At 42.5% G+C, this 17,034-nt stretch overlaps 1 protein-coding gene across 3 annotated transcripts in view; it reads left to right on the top strand.

Moving 5' to 3' along the window:
* tle3a (TLE family member 3, transcriptional corepressor a) overlaps positions 1-14,963 on the top strand; it is a 38,837-nt gene extending 23,874 nt beyond the window's left edge. For 2 of the 3 annotated variants that reach the window (XM_016287835.1, XM_016287833.1), the window contains exons 8-21: positions 4,319-4,520; positions 5,020-5,027; positions 7,291-7,413; positions 7,506-7,556; positions 7,689-7,841; positions 8,480-8,609; positions 8,915-9,078; positions 10,194-10,267; positions 10,526-10,775; positions 10,951-11,198; positions 11,304-11,451; positions 11,787-11,937; positions 13,901-13,977; positions 14,392-14,963. In XM_016287835.1, the coding sequence (XP_016143321.1) occupies positions 4,319-4,520; positions 5,020-5,027; positions 7,291-7,413; positions 7,506-7,556; positions 7,689-7,841; positions 8,480-8,609; positions 8,915-9,078; positions 10,194-10,267; positions 10,526-10,775; positions 10,951-11,198; positions 11,304-11,451; positions 11,787-11,937; positions 13,901-13,977; positions 14,392-14,499 (1,887 nt within the window). In that variant the 3' untranslated portion in view covers positions 14,500-14,963. The remainder of the gene's footprint in view (positions 1-4,318; positions 4,521-5,019; positions 5,028-7,290; positions 7,414-7,505; positions 7,557-7,688; positions 7,842-8,479; positions 8,610-8,914; positions 9,079-10,193; positions 10,268-10,525; positions 10,776-10,950; positions 11,199-11,303; positions 11,452-11,786; positions 11,938-13,900; positions 13,978-14,391) is intronic. The other variant, XM_016287834.1, reaches the window with a different exon arrangement.
* Positions 14,964-17,034: the final 2,071 nt, after the last annotated feature.

Here is a 17,034-nt window from a genome sequence, read left to right as displayed (position 1 = left end):
ATATATATATATATATATATATATATATATATATATATATATTAGTGCTGTCAATCGATTAAAAAAATTAAGTAATTAATAGCAAATTTTTCTAAAATTAATCGCGATTAATCCCACCTAACATTAAAGTTTTTAAATATACTTTTATATTGCAATAATTTCACATTCAAATTTCAAATTAATGTACAAACAACATAAAGACAGTATGTCTTTTAATATTTGTTTAATGGCATCTTTTTTTATGACTAAAGGCCAGTATCAATGATACCAATACTAATTTCTCTATAAAATTGCCCCCCCAATATTTAACCATTGACTATAGCCATTCAACATTACAGTATAACTGAGAGCTATCAATTTTAACATTTATTAGACTTTAAAAAATAACTTCTACTTTAAGTGAACTTAAAACAATCTTCACATAAATCCGTTATAATAAATGTCATATTTACCTGTGCCTTTTAGCAGAAATATACAGAAATTGACGTTATCAAACACTAAATTCTAAATTAAATATAGATGAATCCTTAAAGCTATAAAAGTTATTTTTTCATCTTTTTTTTTCTTTGTCATTTGATTAATAGACATCACAGCAGCTGGTTATTAGGTTATTTTGGCTGTTATTTCCTTAAGAGCTGCCGCTGCTAAACGTGACGTGGATCTGACACGCATCATATTTTCTCTCATCTCTCTTTTTACCTTTTCTGACCCACTTCAGGTCTTAAAGTCTCTACTAATGAGCTGACGAGCTAAATCGGGTGTGTTAGATGAGTGAGACAGTGCTGGGCTGATCCAGGATAGTTTTGAAAACGAAATAGTTTTGAAAACTATTTCAGAGACATGTTCTTAAATGTGACTCATATAAAATATATTGCATGTATGCACCGCTTTAAGGCAGCTTTAATCGTTTTTTTGGTAACTTCATGACTTAACTGACCACGACATTGCATGCACGTAGTTTTTCGCGCTTTGATATGAAAGGATACAGGCTACAGCGCGCGCCGGCGCCTTTGTGCGTGCAATTGATGAGCACGCGCTAAGAGCACAGTACCATTTCCACACTCGCTGCACTCAGTCCTGGCTCTGAAGTGAAGTGGAGCGGTCCTGGCTCTGAAGTGAAACGTCTCCCGTTCTCAGTCGTCCTGCAACTGAATAAATGCACTTCTTGTCAAGAGAAAAAGTGACAGAAGCAGCAGTTGTGAGTGGGGTGGTCAACCCTAGCCCCGCCTCTGCGTTAATTGTGTTAAATATTTTTAACACGTTAAACTGAAAAAAATTAATTGCCTGTGTTAACGCACAAATTTTGACACCACTAAAATATAAATATATATGCAGTGGATCATCTGCTGTGGATGTATTGATGGATCTCCATTAAGACTGCCCCTGCTTGTGCTGTGGGCCCAATTAATTGTGTTTGTGGCCAAGAGGGCGAATCATGGGGCTTTGTTTTTGAAATCCCTCAGGCCTGCATGTTGCTTGGCTACAGCACTAAACTCAGGATGGGGTTGATCAACATACACACCTGAGACTAGAAGCAGGCGCTTGTCTGATTTAGCCACTTATCTTTTTTATATGTCCATTGTTAATTGTTCACACAAGGCCTGCGTTCATTGTTTTGCTGTAAGAGGGAGAGATTAGCACCAGTTGAGACTGTCTTTATGCAGGAATATTAAAGTACTGGAGACATTTTATTTCTTTATCTTCTTGTCTTCACGGCCAGGTCTCTAAAGAGGGTTCTCTTATTGTCCATGCATATTACACATCAGTGGCTCATTAGCTGCAATGAGTAGGGAGGGTTCTCCCCCATGAATCAAATGCTTCTTTAATTTCCCATGCGGTCAGTCATCTTCTCTGAAGCCACACACTAACCCCCTCCCCTCTTCTTTTTTTTTTATACTAGCAGTTCATTTCACTTCCTGACACATCCACACGAACACCCTAGCACCAACACTGTTTCTGTCTTACAATCACACACTTCCACTCTTGTCTCACTATCTCTCCTTTTCTCTTGCCCTTTCACTCTCTCTTCAAGAACATGCACCCACCACCCACGCTCTGTGCCTCAGAACACACACACCTCACTCACACACTCCCTTATCACATCTCTTCACAGATCCACACTCTGAGGCACAGCTCATAATTGGCTTGGCAGCTCTGTTTTGTTGGGGAGGGTAAGGTTGCAGGTTCAAATCCCAAGCGGAGCACTTCTATATACCATTCGCTCTCGTGCCAATCTCAAAGGCCCCGAGTCTCAATATACAGCCAGCTGTGCAAATAATCCGCAAAGCTGTTTGCAATTATACTCACCCCAAATAAGGGCCTGTGATGGACATCTTAATAATGATTTACCCACTGGAAAGGGCAAGCTTTTGGAGCATTCCAGACTTATAAATAAGCCTTTAGTATTGATATTTACTTATGGCATGGCATTAATGACCTGCTGATAATTCTGAAAGGTTGTACCACCGTGATCGCCATACATAGCCAATAACATCTACCCTTTCCACGTCAAGCGGGAAGAAAACATGTCAGGATTCTGGAAGAATGATCGTAAAGGGTCATTGATTGACTGGTGAGGTCTGTGAAAAGTTAGGCGATGTGTGCTCTAACAGCCATTTAAATAATTCTTTCTTCCTGTGGACACTAATAAATTGTGGAGGCTGGGATTTTTTTGTTGTTGTTTTTAGGGATGCTCCGATCCGCCTTTTTTGCCTCCGATACCGATCTCGATACCTAGGGTTCGGTATTGGCTGATTCCGATCCGATACCTGTGACACTTTCTTTTAACAGTTTTAAATTTCAGTTACTGTGCACGTTAAAAACAATTTATAGTCTTTTCTACGCCCGTGTTTTGTTCTCACAGACACCTGGTAGCAAGTAACAAAACAACATTAAACTCCGGCAAGAAGATAAAATCCTTTTTGCAAAATCATAGACATGTATTTAGAAATCAAGTATAATGGGAACACAGAATGATCTTGGAGAGAACTTTACCGAGCTGACTGCTGTAACCGAATGCGACCAGGGTTTAACGTTAAAAGCTGAACGAATGACTGACAGCCACAGAGAAAAGAGTTTGTGTGAACTTTAATGTAAGGACTTAAATATTCATATGTAGCTCACATTAAGCTATCGTATGGCTTCAGAAGTAACACAGAATAATTTGCACAATCGAAAAAGAAAAAAAAAAATCTTGGATTTCAATCGGCTCTCTCTGACCGATACCCGATCCGTGAAAAATGGCACTATCGGAGCCGATACCCGATATGAATATCGGATCGGCGCATCCCTAGTTGTTTTCTCTTTACTGGTGGCTCTGCTAAGTATTATTTAACCTTGCTTTAAGCTGCTTGCTTCCCATGCTGAGTGGTTTTTAACTCTCATCAGTTTCCTCCAAGCTTTTCAAATATTGATGGAGGTATTGAAGGCTTGAATTGCACAATCGAAAAAGAAAAAAAAAAATCTTGGATTTCAATCGGCTCTCTCTGACCGATACCCGATCCGTGAAAAATGGCACTATCGGAGCCGATACCCGATATGAATATCGGATCGGCGCATCCCTAGTTGTTTTCTCTTTACTGGTGGCTCTGCTAAGTATTATTTAACCTTGCTTTAAGCTGCTTGCTTCCCATGCTGAGTGGTTTTTAGCTCTCATCAGTTTCCTCCAAGCTTTTCAAATATTGATGGAGGTATTGAAGGCTTGAACGCATGCCAAAACAGGACCCCTTGCTTTTGGCTGCCGCCGCCGCTCAACAAGCTCGCGCACACATAAAGGCTGAGCCCAGCTGCTGTTGGAGTGGTGTTTAAAGTTTGGTTTTCTCGAGTGACTCATACTTTGTGTAATAACCAGACCCAAATGTGAGGGAGTAAATATAGCTGTCCAGCGTTTTGATGGGGCTAAGGAGCAGGTGGTGTTAAGCCAATGAGCTGACAGCATTCCAACGCCTGCTGTCTTTTAACTGTATCTTAAATAGGGCTTGACGGCTCTCTTTTGGAGAGTGTGTGAGTGTGAGAGTTTTATTACTTAATGAGTGAATTTTTTTTTTGTATGATATTCCACAGAGTTTGTTACAGTTGAGCAGGAAACCTGAAATGAAAACTGACTAGATCCACAACACTCCAAAATTTTATATTTTCTTGGTTAAGATCCAAGCAACGTAAAGACTGTTTTGTTTGCAGGATCCTCAAATATGACTTGCATGTACGTGCGAATATAAATATCCCCGTGCCCCCACCTCTGCTTCTGAATTGGACACCCAGAAGCATGGATTTCTCTACTTTTTTCCCTCTGGCCCACTTGTTGTATGTCTCTCCACAGCAGCAGCAGCTCCAGGCCCAGCACCTCTCTCACGCTGCCCACGGCCCCATGGCTTTACCTCCCCACCCTTCTGCCCTTCAGCCACCAGGAATCCCGTCAGCCACCGGCTCTGGCTCGGGCCTGCTTGCTCTGGGAGCCCTGGGAAGTCAGCCACACTTGCCAGTGAAGGATGAAAAAAACCACCATGACCTAGAGCACCGAGGTAAGGAGCAGACACACACAGATACACTGCTCTCATTTAAAGCCAAGAGAGTGGAACATTAGTCGCTCAGCCATATAGACCTCTTGTGTGAATCAAGCACTTGTTTCATAACACCCAAACCCCCCCCACCCTGTTCATTATTATTACTGCTCTTATAGACTGATGACATTATTGACCTTCTTAGGTTTGCTTTATAAGAGTATGCTACTCTCATGGCTCGCCATTTAAGGATGTAGCCTATTTTCAGAAAAGAACAGAGTGTATAAAGCGATTGAACATAGACATGATGCTCTATGTGGCTTGAATGAATTGGCAAGGTTAATAAAGGACGCATGCTAATGGTTTGCTACCTGTATTATGTACATTACAGACATATTCTACCTGCTGATGAAATCTACTCTTATCTCTGATTGTCAGTCGGTCAGGGTAACTGACTTTTGTTTATCTCTGTTTTGTCTTTCCGTTCTGCCTGTCTTTCAACACCAACCGGGGACTACAGAGAGCACGGTGAGTATCAGGTTTCCTGTTGTCTCGGTTGTCCTCTTCCTCTTAATAGTTCTGTTCCAAAACCTAGTTAGCTGCAACTCTGACATAGACAGCAACTCTGCATGGAAGATTTGATTCAGTTGTTTGGAGTAAGCATGTTGCTAAACATTGGATAATGTAATGATAATACTTTTCTGTATTGAATGAGATATGACTGTACATTTAATAAATGTTTTCTCAGTTTGTCCACCATTTTGGTTTTATTTAGTATTTGGCTTGAAATAAAGTGTCTTAGGAAGCGACGTAATTAAGTTGCATAGTGTTTTGAACAGCCTTCATGTCAGGAGCGCACCTTAAATTATGCCTTAATGTTGCCTCCGTAGGCGGCTCACTAGGTTTTGAAACGGAATAAATATGTCTTGGTTTTACTGGGTGAAAAACACCTCTTGGCCCATTTCATGCCTAAGAACATTTCCATTAATGTAAATGTCAAGTAAGATCCTTCATCCTGAAGCACATGCAACTCGTGCACGAAATGGTAATCTGCGTTCATTAAAATGACTAATAGAGAAACAAGTTTTTTATGAAATAAGCACTCGCATGTCTCCGCAGATGGGAAATGACTCGTATTACAGCACACAGATTAGCGCGGCTCTATAATTTGATCACAATTAAAGAAGACGATGTCGACTCCCTCCCTCCTTTGTGGGATTTATTTTATCCCTCTCCCATCCTACCCACCCCTCCGCTATCTCCACTTGTTTACCACCCCTCTCCGCTCTCTTTTGCTAACGCGATAAATATGTATGAGCACAGGCGCAGGAATTGTTTTCCTCCCTCTCGTCTCCGTGGCCTTGTAAAAGGCATTTATTCGACGGGGCTTAAATCTCTCTGATGGCTGATTGTGGCCGTGAGATTGGGTTTCTGCTGGCCCGGCGAGGCCTGAATGGGTGCAGTCATGTCTGAAGGAAGGGGAGCTCCTCTGGCGGTTAGCAGTCCAGGCGCTGTTGTGTATTCGCTGCTGCCGTTGTCTAAGGTCATCTGATAGCACGCTGGTGACTCTCCTTAATGAGTCACGCTAAGCATCTCTTTAGAAGGTCAGACATCATGCAATGAGAGCGAGAGAGACAGAGACTATTGGGCGTTCGGCCCAGTCTGCTACTTCATCTTCTCAGCTTAGTTTCCTTTTACGCTTCCAGTGATCTGGCCGTATTTTCCCTCTGTGAACCTTGTTGCCTCACACCGAGTGAAGGCTCTTGGGACACGATGAGTAAAGCTCTAGGAGCGGGATTGTTTTGAGAAAGTGCCCAGAGAGCACTCAAAGTCCTGTTGCATATGGAGCATGCTTGCTAAATACTATGAATTCATGAAATATTCTTACAATGCGTTATTGTGAGTTTGGACAGTGGCCACAGACAGAGTCGCCCACCATTTCCTGCGTATATAAGTCCCTTTTTCCATTCGTCCGCCCTGTAGTCTTCATCTACCGGGACTGCAGACCCGCAAAGTGCTGAGGGAAGGGGACTGGGTGATGTCCAAACATGCTAAAGGAATCAATGACTATTACATACTCCCACACACACAGCCCGAGTTGGACTTTTCACAGATAATGGGCTGTTGTTTTAACACTAACGTGCTGCTCATGTAATCTTGAAGCTGTTTGTCGTCTGTTTTAGAAGATGAGGGAGTGATTTGGGGGAAGGAAGGGAGAGTGGTGGGGCAGTGAAAACAAGCCCCTCTTTGGTCTGGTTAACTGTGTCTACTCTGTAGTGCAGCCAGCACATTTTTCTGTGTTTAGTCTACTGTGGGTTGTTAGATACGGCTTGGCGAGTCTCACTGTATTATGTTAGGCCTGTTTGGGGTTTTCGAGTCGGATAGCTGGAATGGATAAATCGCTTTTGGCTTTTTAAGTGTGTGGTTTTGGAGTGATGAGCTACTCGAATGTCCTTTTTTTCCCCTCCTTGCTGTTGACTTCTCAGCTTGGATCTCCTTCAGATCCGACAGCTGTGAAGTACCTGTCATTGTAATGGTAATTGTTTTTGACTCTGAACTCAAATAATTCATTTGTCACCAGAAATAAACTGGAATCAGGTTTGGATATAAATATATTGTGCTAAAAGGAGTTGATGGGGCCTACATGGTATTTTCAAAGCAATTTGGAGGTTTTGTGGAACAAAACACCCATTAAAACCACCCATAGATCTGCATGTATAGATGAGAGAGTTGGTTTAAAGTCTGCAGTCCGTTGGCACACTTTAATATTTCCCTTCTTTCTCCTCCTCAGAACAACTCTATTTCTCCATCAGACAGTCTGCGCACAACCAGCGAGAAACACCGCGGCTCCTCTGATTATAGCTTGGACTCCAAGAAACGCAAAGTGGAAGACAAGGACAGCATGAGCCGATATGTGAGTAATGTGACATGATCTTGTGATGCAAGATTCTTCTGTAACAAAATCCCAAAATGGGATACTAACTAGTGGGCTCGTTGTGTTTTCAGGACAGTGATGGAGACAAAAGTGATGATCTGGTGGTTGATGTTTCCAACGAGGTGAGAAACACATTTTATGTTACATCTAAATCACTAGAAATTGTGCTTTTATTAATTCAACTGCAATGTTACCAGCTTATATATTTTATGTTTGACATTTAACTCATTCCTGTTTTATTTTTTGTGCTCTAGGACCCTGCCACGCCCAGAGGCAGCCCTGCCCACTCCCCTCCTGAGAATGGCATAGATAAACCCCGCCCAGCAAAGAAGGATACGCCCAACAGCCCCGCCTCTGTGGCCTCCTCCGGCAGCACCCCCTCCTCTAAAAACAAGGAGCACGGCCATGTACGGCTCTCTCTTTCACTCACACACAGGCTACATTTAATACCGAATGCTGCATTTACGTGTATCAGCTCTATTTATCTGGATTTTGCTACTGTAATAATAGGCGGCGATGCATATAAGATTTGATAGAATCTGGGTATCTGCCATTGAAGCAGAGTTATAGGATATGTTTGAGGAAAAGGTTTTGATGGGAGGGGGCAGCTAGGGAAGCTTGAACGCCCTGTGATCTTCCACTCTCTAATGGCTCAGGAGTGAATGTCTGTTTCCCAGCCTCAGCTTTAAATACATCTGTAAATGTCAGGGATAATGCATTCCCATAGCTGGATCAGTCGTGTCTTCCCTGCTAATAACTCAATGCGTTTAACCATTCTGGGCCTCTGCATCAAAAAAAAAGATTAGAGGGAGAAGCGAGGGAAGGATAAAACGAGCCTCATCTCCATTGTAGCAGTAATGGGTTTGGGGATAAATAGCAGGGTTTATAGTTTCGTAGGAGTAGTGAGTTTGTCAGAATTGGATTGGATTAGGTTCTGCCGGCACTTAAATCTTCTGCCTGAATGCTGCCTCGTTTGGGGGGGTTTTAACTCTGTTTTCTCTCTCTCTTTCGCTCTTCTCCTCCCTCTCTTCTTTCTCATCTGCAGAATGACAAATCCTCCACGCCTGGTCTCAAGTCCAACACCCCCACGCCTCGTAATGATGCCCCCACCCCGGGTACCAGCACCACCCCGGGGCTGCGGCCCATCCTAGGCAAGCCTCCAATGGAAGCTCTTGGTGAGTTCATAATCAGCGTCCACAGAGATGTTGTTTCACTCTATACCATCACCTCCTGCAAGCATAAAGCGCAAATATTGTAAGCAAAAGAGAGCTCTTTGCATATGGAAATAATCCAAAGCTTCAACAAATTTTTAGGCTTGCCTTTTTAACAGAGCTTAAAGCAGCTTTCATAAAATCTTTGAAGCAGCTCAGTGTAGGCAGGTCTTTGATTGAGATTTATCTCCCTGCTCCCGAGTTCAGCTCCTTTCCCCATGGTTAACTGTTGCTGATTTATGATTGGCTGTGTGTCTCTGTGTCTGCAGCCGCCCCTGCTCTGCGCACCCCCCTCTCTTACCCAACTCCCTTTGCCATGATGAGCCACCATGAGATGAATGGTTCTCTGACCAGCCCTGGAGTCTATGCTGGCCTTCACATCTCTCCTCAGATGAGTGCGGCCGCTGTTGCTGCCTACGGACGCTCGCCCATGGTGAGTATTTGTGTTTATGTATGTGAAAAAGCACCTTCAAAGTAGGGGTGCAGAAAAAAACATTTACAGATACATCATGATCCTGGATCTTTCTAGAAGCATTCACAATTGGATTTTTTAATTGGTCATCAATATGGTCTTTAAAAACAACATTTATGGTTGCTTTAATATGGAAACAAAACAAAAGCTGAACTAGTTATTGTATCTGCTTATTCTGCTTGATTGGCAGGTCAGAGCAGGCGTATTTTTTAAACATGATATTTGGCAACGGGCCACCTAAACTCCCAAAGATTTGTGCCGCTGTGTTGCAGTTGAAAAATTGAGATGTATTGAGAATTTTTTGGAATCAGATTGTGACTCCCTGAAACAAAATTTAATCAAATACTGAGGTGCCTAAAGATTCCTAACCTCTACTCCATAGTAGGCCCCACCTTACCTTTCTCTCCCAATTTCTTCCTCTCATTTCTTTTTATTTTTGTGCTTGATTTCAGTCTCTCTCTTTCACCCAAAGCCCCCAACCTGAGAGTGGAGGGAGAGCGTGGGGTGATGTAGTGTGTGTGACTGGGTGTGAAATGAGCGTTACATTGACTGGGCTCTCAGGCTACCTGACTGCCTGCTATCTGATTGCTTCATCCTTTCAGCTAAATGAAGGAGCAGTGCATGAATCATTCCTCTGTGGCTGAATGTTTGGTTTTGCAGTATACATTGATCAAGTCAAGTTAAAGGAATAGTTCACGCTACAAAAATCGAAATAGTCGTACTTACCCTTATGTTGTTCCAAAACTGTGAAAGGCCCAGGTGAAAATAGTACTGGATGTTTTTTTCTGTGCATAAACAATGAGTGGGCACTGAGGCTTTCAAGCTTCAAAAAATGCAACAAAAATGATCAAAATGGCACATTGGGCTTCTGAAGCCAGGAGTAGCGCTTTGAACTAGATTCAAAAGTGTATCACACTCACTGACCCTGTAAACTTAATCAAATTAATTGAAAAACTGATAAATTTTTCCACACACAGCTATTGTATGGTTTACATAGGGCACTATGTTTGTAATGTTTGTTTTAATACAGATCACTGCTCTAATGCTGCATGTTTTGTTTTGTTTTGTTTCTGTAGGCGGGTTTCGAGCATCCTCATATGAGAGCACCCGGCCTCCCTGCCAGCCTCACCTCAATCTCTGGAGGAAAACCGTAAGTGTCCAACAAAGATTAAATGATCGTGACTAACTCATAGCCGCACTAGACTGGTCTCTTTCCCCACACTATTTATATAAGAGTTCCGCGAGAGTGCTTAAGAGCACAACCTTTTCCACCTCTTAATACCTCGTTTCAGACTACTTAACTCATATTGCTGTAATTGATTTAATTAACCCACTTCAATCAGTACGCTGTTGACTACTAGATTACTAAAGAGGTCTCTCTCTCTCTCTCTTTCTGTCGTGCTCTCAGAGCCTACTCTTTTCACGTCAGCGCTGACGGACAGATGCAGCCTGTGCCCTTCCCTCCAGATGCTCTCATTGGTCCAGGGATCCCACGCCACGCCCGTCAGATTAACACACTCAGTCATGGAGAGGTGGTGTGTGCTGTGACTATAAGCAATCCCACTCGCCATGTATACACTGGTGGCAAGGGATGTGTTAAGATCTGGGACATCAGTCAGCCTGGAAGCAAGAGTCCAGTGTCTCAACTAGACTGCCTGGTAAGGGCCAAAGACGTACTTACTATAACTACTGTTTTTATTATAGTAATAATACTCTACATACTACTAGCCCCTTTTTAGTTGCTTCTAAAAAGTAACAATTTGTTAAAATTTTGTTGGAAGTCCAGATATTTGGAAAATCTTCTCACATTTTTGATTTTTTTTTCATCTACAGAACAGGGACAATTATATTCGGTCCTGTAAGCTGTTGCCTGATGGTCGCACTCTTATCGTCGGAGGGGAGGCTAGCACTCTGACCATTTGGGATCTTGCCTCCCAGACCCCCCGCATCAAAGCCGAGCTGACCTCCTCCGCACCGGCCTGCTATGCGCTAGCCATCAGCCCTGACGCCAAGGTGTGCTTCTCCTGCTGCAGCGATGGAAACATCGCCGTTTGGGACCTCCACAACCAGACACTTGTCAGGTGAGCCTTTTTTAAGATTTTCTCTTATGAACTGCATTTTCTTGTTTATCTTTAAGATTTAAAACAGGGCCATTGTCTAAACCCTTAATTTTTTTTGATGTGCAGGCAATTCCAAGGCCACACAGACGGTGCCAGCTGCATTGACATCTCCCATGATGGCACCAAGCTCTGGACGGGTGGCCTTGACAACACAGTCCGCTCCTGGGACCTGAGAGAGGGGCGGCAACTCCAACAGCATGACTTCACATCTCAGGTTTGGCCACAGCACAAGCACTTTCCATGATGGAGCTTTATGAAATGGAAGTAGAGACAGATCTCTTCTTCTTCTGAGTTATCAGATTATTGAAAAAAAATGTAGGGACTTGGTTAGATGCAGCAGTTGTTGACTGGAGTTTAAGATTTGGCCATTACATTCCAAAGTGGAGCACCATAGATGAGTCTATCAGTTTCACATCATATATACATAGATGAATCATTCACGATAAGATATATAACATGCATTAATAAAACAAATGGTGAATTTTCATTTCATACTGACTTGAGTGCAAAGCAGTGGTGCTCAACATATGTCTGTTCCCCCAAATGCAGATCTTCTCTCTGGGCTACTGTCCTACGGGCGAGTGGCTGGCTGTCGGCATGGAAAGCAGCAATGTGGAGGTACTCCACCACACCAAACCTGACAAGTACCAGCTGCACCTTCACGAGAGCTGCGTTCTCTCTCTCAAGTTTGCCTACTGTGGTAAGCGACTGATTCAAGGTTCACGCAATGATTGTAGGCACTCTATACTTATCTCCACTAGAGCTTTGGCACTCTTGAAGTTATACGCCGACGCTTCTGTACAGCACAATAGGGGTGCTCCGATTGATCAACTACCGATCACTATCAGCCGATAATCGCTTTGGGATATTTGATCGGCGGTCTCTATAAAGGCCGATCTCATAAACCGATCTCAAGCTGATGACGCGCCTGCTGTGACAGATTTTGCATGACATGCAGAGGCACCGTCTCAGTCTCTGTCTGGCGCAGGTGAAATAATTACAATGCTGAAGGTGAGGTACAATTCATATTTTTTCATTAAATAACTTATAAAGTAATTTGAAAACTTTCTGTGAGACATAATTTCACAAACAGCGTGAATGAATCACTGCACGCACTCTCTCTTTCTCTCTCAAAATGCGCAAATGGCTTCAAATCACATCACGTTTGCACTATAAGCGAGCTGCACAGTTGACACAGGAATTGTCACTTGCACAATCGAGTCAGTGTTGCATCACTAAAGTTTACCAAAAAAAGCATTACTTTTTAATTCTTGCCAGTGTTTAAACCATTCTCGCGTGCTCTCCTGGAGACAGAACTTATGCACACTCGGAAGCGCACACACATATCGTCAGGTTCACATTACTCCGTTTGCAGTGTGTATGTGGTGCGTATTTTGCCGCGCTCATGTTAACGGAAAGCGTTCACACTGCACACGATTGCAGTCCGGTAGTGCGTTCCAAGAGCGGTGCGTCTGCAGCAGTGCAGAGGTCGTTTCCGCACCGTCTATTTTTGCTGTGCTGGACGCACTGAATTAAACAAACAGCGCATTGTTTGCGGTAAATATGAACATGGATTGACACGAAAATGTAGTAATTATATCATAAATACATGTAATTAAAGTCTATTGTGTTTCACAGTCAACAAATAGGCTATGGCTTTTTGGTTAGGTTTAAAGGAAAAGAGCACTTTTAGATAAACAAGGCAATAATAGATGGCTCTTGTGGAGGTAGGAAAACAAAGTTCATGAACCGCAGGATTGCTTGTATTAAAGATTTAAATGCAAAAGAAAAGGCAGTAGAGCTGACTGTTTCCGTCTATGGTAAGTTTTCATTTAGAATGTTTGTGATAATGTAAGAAAAGTAGTTTAAATGTTTTGCCACTTGCTTGAGCAACTCAGTATATAAATCTAGAAGTAAATGCAAAAGTAAAAAGCATTGAATAATGTGTTTCTTATATTTATTGCATTTAAACACAAAAGATTCTATTACTGTACTGTGTAAAAAAAAAAAAAAGATTCACAATGCTGAAAAAGCTTTTTCAATTACAATGTTTGGATTTGAAATCAAAATGGATAAATGTTGTGTTAGTTGTAAACAGCCATGGATAAGTTGCAGACACCTGTGTGAAAGCACAGTGAGCACCTGCTGCTTCTGCACCGCTTGCGTACCGCACATGGACTGCACTGCAAATGGAGTATGTGTGAACCTGGTGTAAAAGGCCATCTCACATACAGCTCACGAAATCAGGCTTGTGCTGTGTGTAAGTTATTGTGCAACAATTGCAAGATTGTAAAAACAAAAATGCAGTGCATGATCAAACATTTTTTTCAAACATATTTTTGCCTCCCTCCACCCCTCAAATTAAAAAATCCCCCTCACAAGAGTCACCTAAGAGGGGAATTCATTTTCAAAAATGAAATTCAGGCCCTGAATAAATGTCTAAAAATCTTGATTGGAAGGCTTTAAAAAGATCGTTATCTGTGATCGGCAGATATTGCTATCGGTGATCGGCCTCAAAAATCCTCATCGGAGCACCCCTACAGCACAACATCTGACAGAACCTTGACTGTCCTTTTCTGCTAGGCTGTCTTTTATTTGGCTTTCTGTGCATATCACCTGTACTCTGAACGGACCTCTAATTACATTTGATTTCCCTTGACAAGGTAAATGGTTTGTGAGCACTGGGAAGGACAATCTGTTGAATGCATGGAGGACTCCCTACGGCGCCAGCATATTCCAGGTACAGAGATCAATACAGACTGTCTGCAGGAAATGTGTGGGCTGCCTGAGTCAGTAGAAAGGGCACAGTGACCGCTGGCTGACAGGCCGGGCCTCGATCAGCGGAAATGGGCTGGAGTATGTCATTAATGCTGGGTCCTGACCACTTAGTGCGGATGTGGGTCTGCGCGTGTAGTTTGCATCTACCAGTTTAAGAGTAAATAATGATAACCCTTCAAGTGTTTATGACTGAAGGGGCTCAGCATGGATGCTAATGCATCGTTAGGTGGGGGGGAGAAGTGCTTATGTAAACAGCTGTCAGCATTTTCTTTGAGTAGTAGACGTTGTCGGAAGAGTTTTATGCAGGCCCTTTTGAAGTTAATATTCAAATCTTTTTATTTCGCCAAATTTACTGTGGCTTTTTTTCTCCTTGCAGTCAAAGGAATCATCCTCAGTCCTGAGCTGTGACATATCAGCCGATGACAAGTACATTGTTACAGGCTCTGGAGACAAGAAGGCCACGGTGTATGAAGTGATCTACTAGACTGAGAGGTAACAGACTGGAGCAGCTCAAGCCTCTGGAGGAGGAAGTGGGGGGGCACACAACTTCTCACTCCAGTGACTCTCCTAGTCAAACAGACAGGAACAGCCCTTGACTGACTGTCTGTCTCACACTCACTGACTTTTAACTGACTGACCACAGACGTGGAAGAGTGGACGCTGGGGTGACCTGGACTAGGGACACAAATGTGCAGCCCTACAGACCCCACACACTCGGCCCAGTTCATATGGCACTAGAGAACACTCGATGTTTCCTTCCTTACTGTTTTTTTTTTTCTCTTTAAATCTTTCTTTGTTGGATTTTGGTTCTATTTTTTTCCTCACTGTGCAGTGAGAACGTTCCATAATGCATCGTGAAGCAGCGCTTCGTTCTGAAACTTCATCTGTGTGGAGGGTATGTGAAAAGTGTACATAATGGAGTATTAAAATGCCTTTTATAGATTTATATTTTCGTGTCCTGTTACACTTGTGATGGTTCTCTTTCTCTCTCTCGTTCTCATTCTCTCCTTGATGCTTCGTTTCCCCTTCGAGGTTTGGAAATTAGATTAAGACGTCTTTTTCTATGAGGATATTCTATTCTGCCCCCCCCCCCCTCCTTTGAGAAGTTCATTTTCCAAGCTGACCTTTTATGGAAATCTAATTTACTTTTTCCCCTCCCTCCTGAAAAACAATTTTGAGCTAAATCGCATTACAGAGGCGTTTTTGTAAAATGTCCTGTGGATTTTTTTTGAGTGGCTTAAATCCCGTGCAAGGCACCTGAGACTGCATTCGAGGCTCCGTGGGCGGATCAGTTCGCAAACAAACTCACTGACTGGCCGCTACGCTTTCCTGCGAGAACAGAGACCTCAATGGGGCACATGGACCTGGATTTTGATATTTACCGATTAGTAGAGGACTACTCTCAAACCTGTGACTTCATTGTGCTGTTGTATGACCAGGACATGACATCTCGTCTTGTAGTGGAAGAATTGGAATTTGGATCAATTGGTTATCCCCCCCGTCCTGAGTCCCAAGTGACATACACTGTGTTTTGTGTGCATAGTGTTCCATATACAGGAAGCACAGAGTAAAATGTCTGCTGGACTGTAACACTCTAGCCTAACGCACAGGTATTTACTTACTGTCCAGCTTGTTTATAGCATCACACTGTTAGTATTTCCTTTCCCAAAAATAATGAGAAAAGAGCTGCAAGAAATGGACACGTCTCAAAAACACACACCAAAGTATGTAGCAAACTGTGTTGTCACTGAAGATATGTACAGTTGTTGATAATTCAATAAACTGTTTTTGTAAAAAATGAAATATTTAAGAATTTGTCAGTGTTGTATACTAGTCTCTGACATTGGCCAGTTCAGTGGGTATTGTAATGGTGCATCAATGGAGAGCTGAACTTCAAGGCACTTGAAGAGAAGCATGACGCAAACCCTGCTCTTTGGCCTCTCTCTGAATGTTCTGTTGGTAGTGGAGCACTCTTATTAGGCGGTCAGCTGAGATGAATGCCCTCTCCAGCCCTTATTTTCTGTCTGTTTCTCTGTATAGCGAGGGGCTCTCTTTGAGAACTCCATCCCCTCGCCTCTTTAGTGATGTTTTTGTAAGACTATAAAAGCAGAGACGGATGGTTTTGGCTCTGAAACGCTCTCTCTCCACTTTCCTCTGTTCTTTTCCCTCTCTGTAATGCCCCCCCCCCACATAGGCACAAGTGTTCATTTCCTGAGTGCATCTATATAGCAACCTCCGTGCTCTTCTGGAACTTTCTACCTCTCAATCAGGAGGTTGAGGGGCCGTACAGGGATGAAAGCTTTTGCTCCCTCTGAGTGCCTGACACTGGACGAGTGGATGGGCTGTCAGTCGTTTCCGTCCCTTTTCATGTTTTCAACAGATCTGCTGGAGATGGAGACGGCTTTTCATTTACATCTTGCATTTCTTATTGACAATGAATTCAGGTAAGGCTTCAGAGATCTGTGATTTTGATTTCAAGAGAAGCTTGATCTTTGCAGCAGCGGCTTTCATCTGATTGGTGCATGAGAGAGAACATCCGTTTTCAATACTTTTGCCCTGTTTAAATCAAGTTCTGTTTCAAAAACAAGTGAGCTGCTTCTGTAGGCAGAATTTAAAGGTGAGGTCCAGAAATTGCGGTTTCAAAAACCTAATATACTTTATTGTGGACAATATTTTTTATTTACATCAATTTAAATCGTCAAAATGTTTTTAATGGTCAGTTTATATCTGTTAAACTATTTAAAATTTGTGTCCTATAGTTTATTTATATTTATATAGTGGTCAAACATTTGTTATTATCAATGATAAGAACTGCTGCTTAATATATTTGTGGGAACTGTATTAAGGTGTTTTTTTTTTTAAAGGGGTCATATGATGCTGCTAAAAAGAACATTATTTTGTGTATTTGGTGTAAAGAAATGTGTTTATGCGGTTTAAAGTTCAAAAAACACATTCTTTTCCACATACTGTACATTATTGTTTCTCCTCTATGCCCCACCTTTTTCAAACGCGTCGATTT

This window comes from Sinocyclocheilus grahami, unplaced genomic scaffold, assembly GCF_001515645.1.
Source record: "Sinocyclocheilus grahami isolate Dianchi unplaced genomic scaffold, SAMN03320097.WGS_v1.1 scaffold225.1, whole genome shotgun sequence".
Classification (NCBI taxonomy): Eukaryota; Metazoa; Chordata; class Actinopteri; order Cypriniformes; family Cyprinidae; genus Sinocyclocheilus; species Sinocyclocheilus grahami.
Note: the sequence above shows the minus strand (reverse complement) of the source record. Positions and strands in the feature narration are given on the sequence as shown.